The following is a 7124-nucleotide window of genomic DNA, read 5'->3' as shown; positions in this document are numbered from 1 at the left end:
CAACTTGTCTGATCCCTTGCCGAAGGACAGGACACACAGCTGCATTGCTTCCCTTTGTGTCTCTTGTAGCGTGGATAAATACAAACGTTCGTGAATGGAATCCATGAAACACTGATGGTTTGACTAGCATCAGGTAGTTTTAAATAAATATTAACAAAGGTTCATCCATCTATGTTACATATGAAGCTTTGTTAATACACTAAAACAAGGACCGAGCCATCCGTCTTCTCATTATTGATTATAACTGTTTTTTATTTGTTCTTTATTTCTTATACAGTTGATGGGGAGTTTATGCAGTCCAAGATAAATTTCTGTACTTTCTTACACAACTCTACAGGTACAGTATATCTCACTTGTGACTTGCACACTGACTAATGACTGATTAGAGTGTCTGAAAAACCACTGTGTACGTTGGTTTGCTGTACGGTAATTTTAGGTAATTTTAACCCTAACAACAGCATATTCCATATTCCTAATGGTTGGTTTGTATGCAACTTCCTTTTTAATTAATCAAACTGTTTTATATGAAATAAAAATGGTATTTTTCCAGACACTGACTTGAAACACTGGCAAGAAATTAACACATTTGTGATGTCACAAAAACAATCAACAAATGGTGATGAATTCAGTCCTTTCAATGGGTGAAAAGAAACAAACTTTTAAAAATGAATCATGTCTGTCAAATTTGATCCTATTTGAATAAAAGAATGCAGTAAATTGTCAAACAAAGTGCCACCCAGATACATTCTGTTCTGCTGCTTGCACCTCATCAGTTTAGATTGTAATTTCTTTTCCACATATTGACATTGACACATGTGTAAGGCCCTTGGAGAGGCGTATGTGCTCTCTGGGAGCACAGACACTTTTTATATTTTGGTCTATTCCCCCCAACAAAATGTCTCTGCAGCAATGACTTGGAAGGATGATGATGTGATTTTGAGCAATTCTTTGCTCAGTCCCTGTGCAGGACATAAAAAGGTCAGTTGTCAGATGGCCTCGCTCACTTGTTGGCAAGCAGCACTCGTCCCACAAGCATGAAGATCAACCCAGAGAGGAGCTCCAGGGGCACGCCAGCTGCAGCCATCATGAACGACAGGCCGTAGAGCACCGAGACCTGGATATCGGTACACGTCTCCCCTCTCTCCTGGAGGATGTAACGCTTCACATCAACTACCTCCATCCACAGTATGAAGAGCAGCAACACAAAGAGGAACAAGCATGCTGTGGAGAAACATAGATCAGGTGACAATTGCTTAAAAAAAATAAAATAAATAAAAACATTTTAAAAAAACACCATTCCCGTTTTTGCTATTGCCATGGTAGCAAAGTTTACACCCAACAGTAATTATGACAACTGCAAGTGAGATATGCACATCAGTGTATGCAGGGTGTTGCTGTCATGTAACAGGCATGAACAGCTGACAGCAGTAATGACTGCAACATTTGTTTTCTCCAAAAATAGACACTATATATATATATATACACACACAGTGGCTGAAATAAGTATTTAACACGTCACCATTTTTCTCACTAAATATACTTCCAAAGGTGCTATTGACCTTAAAATTTCATCAGATGTTGGGAACAACCCAATTAATCCATATATACAAAGAAATTATTACAAATACGCTCAGAAATTAAATTGTGTGTTCCAGTGCACAAAGCAAGATCCATAATCTCATGGTTGGATGAGTTTGGTGAGGAATAACTCCCTGGCCCTGAACTCAACCCAGACAAATACCTATCTGACCTGATACATGTTTTTTTTTATGAATGAGCAAAGCCCCCCCCCCCAGATGCACTTCATAATATTGTAGATTGCACAGAATACTAAGAATTACTATAGCTGCATAAGGGAGGAAACTGTGTACAGTAGGTTGCACGGTGACCGATTGGTTAGCACATCTGCCTCACAGTTCTTAGGACCCAGGTTCAAATCCGACATTCCAAAAACATGCATGGTAGGTTAATTGAAGAATCTAAATTGCCCGTAGTTGTGAATGTGAGTGAGAATGGTTGTTTGTTTATATGTGCGCTGTGATTAGCTGGTGACCACTTCAGGGTGTACCCCACCTCTCGCCCAGAATCAACTGGGATAGGCTCCAGTACGGCCGTGACCAAAGTGAGGATAAACGGTACAGATGGATGGATGGATTGTGTACATTATATTTCACACGACAGACCAATTGTGGTCTTCACATAGTTTATTATTTTACCTGCAATGATGAGAAAGGCTCCACCCAGTTTGTAGAGTCTATGACTTATAAAGGGGACCCCACAGACCAGGAGGAAGCTTCCGGTCAGAGTTGAGGCCAGTGCGAGGATTATAAACACTGTCCAGAAACCTCGAAACACTGACAAAAATACAAGCACATCAGTAATAATCTAACCTGCATTGTGCGTGCATGCGTGTGTGCATCTGTGCACCTGTGTGTGTGTGAGTGTAAAATCTATGGTGTTCTTGACTGGAAATATGATGTTCATCAACAGGAGGTTAGTAATCTCATCTCAAATAATCTCCTGAGCAACTGTAAGCAAATGATTTAAAGATTGAAAGATTCACCACCTGCTGTAGCATCATAAATGGGATGAGGTACTGGTCCTAGTACAACTGGGAAAGGGAAGAGGTAGCCTTGGACACACACCTTTGATTCTGGTTGGTTTGCTACAATTGAAAGGAAAACATAAGTTTAAAAAAAAAAAAAGAGTCCCCAGCAATATACCTACTGAAGGAAAATTACTTCATGAGGTTGTTTCACAGTACTAAGCAAATCACAATTTGTATGCATAATGGTTAAAAAAAAAAGGATCTTTTTGCTGATGAAAAGCCAGATTCGGAGAGCAAATGGGTATGTTTTGATAAAGGCATATTAAGGAAGGTTTATATGAGGCATATATCCTTTTAAGATGTTAAAAAGCCACCAATGATCAGCAAACAAATGTTTAAAGCTGAGATTTGATTGAGTGATGTTCTGAGCAGGAATAATGGGGCGTAAAACGGTAGCCCTATTTCTGAAGGTGTCAATAGAAATTATCTCTGCAAATTTCAGTATGCGGAGTATCAAAAAGACAATTTCTTGCCATAGGACTGTGCTTTCTGCAGTAAAATTATTGACCTGGAAGACAATGCAACAACCCACGAGGGTGTTGCAGGCATCAAATTCAAAATGAATAAGTGGATATATGCAAAAACTGCATATTCTTGATAATATGGAACACAGTATATTTTCTATGTGTATGTATATTGTTATATGGTATTTGAATTTGTTAAAAATCTGTAAAAAATTTCAATCATGGGCAATTATGTTAAGCTTTTGTGTGTGCGTTTTTTTACTTTCTTTCTTTCATAATTATATTTTCTTTTCTTTTTTTGTTATTTATTTTTTGGCATCATACAATAAGTTAACAAATATGGTTTCTTGTCCAAAATTACAGCACTATACAGATCAAAACCAGCCTCATTGTAAAAGTCTTTCACATACTGAAAAATGTTGCCAAGACTGCATCTGCAGTGGGTTCCACCTGGAACACACAGCGCCAAAAAAAGCCTTCATGGTGGAGGGTGAGCGATGCAGGAGAGGTGGTGACTACTTTTACAAACTGCAGCTGAAGAACAAAAAGAGACAGGCTGACATCAGTTGTCAAAAAATAAATAAAGACACGACACCCGAAATATCTATCAGTCAGTCAACATACGACTGTGCTGCTGCTCTTAGGGCCCACATTGCTAAATGAAAGGTTTCAAGACATCCAATGTGGTTGTGATCGGGAGGTTTGTGCAGCTATGAAGAAGAACTTATGAAACATGCGTGCTCATACTTTCCACTGACATGACAAAAATATGATTGATGACACACAATCATCCTATGGAAAATGATATGCTTAGATTGGACTTTTCAGGACTACTTGGTCTCATAAATGTGTAAATGTGTGCCTCTGTACTTAGGGCCATATTCTCCCATGAGCATATGTGGGAAAAGGCGTGCAGTTAGATGCCTTTCTGGCTACTCACTTTCTCCCATGAACTGATGTCTGCCACTTATACACCTTCATGCCAGATGGGCGCTCTGGGTGGAGCATCCCTAAAATGCTGGTGTTACCTGTCAAAACTGGCATTCCGCGTATTCTCATGTCGACTAGAGCATTTCATCCATTTAATTTTCAACACCGCTTATCCTGGTTAGGGTCGCGGGGCGCTGGAGCCTATCCCAGCTGACTTCGAGCGAAGGGCGGACTACACCCTGAACTAGTTGTCAGTCAGTCGCAGGGCACGTATAGACACGGACAACAATTCGCACTCACATTCACGCCGTCACTGAGTGGGAACTGATCCCACGCTGCCTGTACCAAAGTCAGACGAGTGCACCACTACACCATCAGTGACACTTCCAGAAATATATCACATTTATTTAAAATCCCACTGTAAGAAAGATGTTTTCTTTTTATTTGCTTTCTTTTTCATCGCAATTTCAACCTGTTGGCACACTGTACACCAACATTGACTTGACTAGACTGTGAGGCCATTGTTCAAGTATGCCGGCTATTGGAGGATTAGCACTCCAGCCAGACCAACAACCCCACTGCATTCCGGGGCCATGAAGTGAATTCGTCGATGGGGGAGGGGCGAACGATCGTCGTGGCCACACCTGGCGCTTCCCCTGACTACCTTAACAGTGCTCAATAAAGTAACAAGCCAATTGATTTCAATAACCTAAAAGGACGGTAGACACACACCAATTTTTTTTAATGGACATCTAAACATGCATTCTGTCATAAGGTGGTCTGGTGAAATTACCTTTATTGGATTTATTTCATGCTCTCCTTCAAAGTGTAGCCAGAGCAGTTTGCACATTCTGACTCCTGACTGCACTGCATCCACTGCATAAGGCCTTTTCAAATTTAAAGTGTGCTTTATCTTTTTCACGGATTTAACTGACATTTACAAGTTTCAGGAAAAATACATTTTCCAAGATTTACAGAGACCCTCCATTGTCAATGAATCATGCCTTTGCTATTGCTGCATTCTTTCACAACTGGGGCACGATTGTTGAATATGGCCCGTAGTGAGATTAACAATAACAATTTATATTAACAAAGTCAATACAAGGGGAAAAAAACAACAGAACAATCTGGTTTTACGGGAATGTGTTTTTTGCTGCTTTTCAAAAATGTCACGAAGAGGCAGCTTAAATGGAAAGGATTCCGCAATTTGGGGGCAACGGTAACAACAATTGTCAAACAGATGGACCAACAAAAAAATATATGTTGCTTGTATGTCACAATACAATACTCCTATTACTTTTTTTCACTTCTGTTGACGGGATGTTAGTCCTACTTAGTGAGATTTTAGTTAAAGTATAGTAGTTTAGTTCAGTATAAAATATATACTATCGGTAAAGTCATCATAGCATTGCTAATAACAGCAAATCTAGATATATGCACAGTGCTGGAAGAAAATTAGCACAAATGAACAATTTGTGCAGCTTTGTAATATTGCATTCAGAGTTTTGGGTGCCTGCATAATTAATTCTACTGAATAAATGCCTCAAATTCTGAATATTTAATTAAGGAACATTACAGTATCCCAGAACATATCTGAACCACCTCATATTGAAATCTCATAACAATGTGGCGAATGTTGTGGGAAGCACTGGACGCAATTTGCTGACCAATGAAAGTGAGTATTGCGAGGAAAAACTACAGGACGTGTTAGATACAGTATACTAAGTGTGCCAAGCATTTCCTCCATTTTGTGGGAAAAACAAACTATGAAACATTATTTTGGCTATGTTTATAAACAGTATACTCTAAAATACACTTCATCCATTTCAACAAAAAAAATGTCATACATGTCTTACCTCAGTGTCGTTGGCATCTTTTTCTACTGTTGTTTGTGCGCTTGGCCATGGGTAAGGTCCACAATTGTCACTGGCCACCAACCAGTAGTCTGTACCAAAGGCCAAAAAGAAACATACGGTCCCCAATGCTCCAAATATCCCCCCAGCTAAGGCTGCAGCTCCCACCCTCATAGCTCCAACCGAGAATCCTCTTGACAACTATCTTCTCTCCAGACTTTGAGATTAGTGACACCTCGGCGTTGTCCACTCTGCAGCCCTCTACCAAACTTTTTCTGGACCACTCCCTGGCATGCGGGGAGCTGTGAGGGGGCAAGAAGCTCCAGTAACTAAGGAGGGCAGGCAGGGGTACCAGAGTTATTTTCGGAAGCATGTCTGCCCTCGTCAAATTTCCCTTGGTGTGCCAAGCATTTGTAAAGGCAATGGGGACTGGTTGTTGTGTGTGTAGAATGAAGACGGCAAGTGTGCAAGCTTTAAGGAACGTAACGTATCTGTTAGCTTGGTGTTACTCTATGAGGAACACTTTGAAAAGGAATTAGACCGGAGATCCAAATGACCTTCAAATCTTTAGGCAAGGAAGGTTTTACATTAGATTGTACACACTCCTTGTAATGGTCAATTGTGTCTGCCCTCTTATTTGTCAAAGTTTTTATTCTTGATTCAAAGCAAAGCGGGGGTGTTTCTATGTGGCAGGTGGAACTGAGACCATCAGAGACCATCTCGTGGGAAATGCTTTTGTATTCTGATGAGTGTTCACTTGGAGCATGGAGAACGGCGACACTAGAAAAGCTGGGTAAAAGCGGGCTATTTTCCTGTGTGAAGTCACAATGTGTACTTTTATCTCCTGTATCTCTGGTGACACATTATGGACATGGGGCAGTGCCAGTGCAAATAAATAAAAAGTAATGGCATTAATTATTATTATTATTATTATTGAGTCATAAAATATTAATATAAATATTAAACAATAGTTTAATATTTATATTAATATTTTATGACTCAATAAGTCTGCAGTCTGCCTTCCAATGAACTCTTCATCCACTTCCTATTATGTACAGTATAGGGAAGCCTGATACGAAATGGGTCATGCATCCCAGGTAACTTTTTGATTCAGGTGTATTATATTACCATTATATATTATAAATATTATTAATAATTGTATAGCCCTGTAACGCACTTTTCACAGAGAGGATCCGCATAGGTAAGATGCACTTGACAAAAGAAGCCGTGATTTTACAAGAGAAGATATCATTTGACGTGAATGAAGTT

General features: G+C 39.7%; 1 protein-coding gene across 1 annotated transcript; it reads right to left on the bottom strand.

Moving 5' to 3' along the window:
• Positions 1–1000: 1000 nt before the first annotated feature.
• On the bottom strand, positions 1001–6029 carry LOC133408185 (transmembrane protein 182-like). The gene is made up of 5 exons (XM_061686738.1): positions 5859–6029; positions 3483–3606; positions 2567–2665; positions 2217–2354; positions 1001–1221 (listed from the first exon to the last, which is right to left on the bottom strand). Exons 1-5 carry the CDS (start codon positions 6027–6029, stop codon positions 1001–1003), a joined length of 753 nt encoding a protein of 250 aa, XP_061542722.1.
• Between the last annotated feature and the right edge of the window lie 1095 nt (positions 6030–7124).

This window comes from Phycodurus eques, chromosome 9, assembly GCF_024500275.1.
Source record: "Phycodurus eques isolate BA_2022a chromosome 9, UOR_Pequ_1.1, whole genome shotgun sequence".
In the NCBI taxonomy this organism is placed as follows: Eukaryota; Metazoa; Chordata; class Actinopteri; order Syngnathiformes; family Syngnathidae; genus Phycodurus; species Phycodurus eques.
The sequence above is the reverse complement of the archived record's forward strand: the minus strand, read 5'-3'. Positions and strand labels throughout refer to the sequence as shown.

Bases quoted from the DNA above. Each gene is read 5' to 3' on its own strand.
- LOC133408185 (XM_061686738.1), bottom strand. From the start codon at position 6,029: ATGAGGGTGGGAGCTGCAGCCTTAGCTGGGGGGATATTTGGAGCATTG. The intron at 3,607-5,858 runs GTAAGACATGTA...TTTGTTCTTCAG, and splicing joins AAGATGCCAACGACACTGAG to CTGCAGTTTGTAAAAGTAGT. The intron at 2,355-2,566 runs GTGGTGAATCTT...TATTTTTGTCAG, and splicing joins CATTTATGATGCTACAGCAG to TGTTTCGAGGTTTCTGGACA.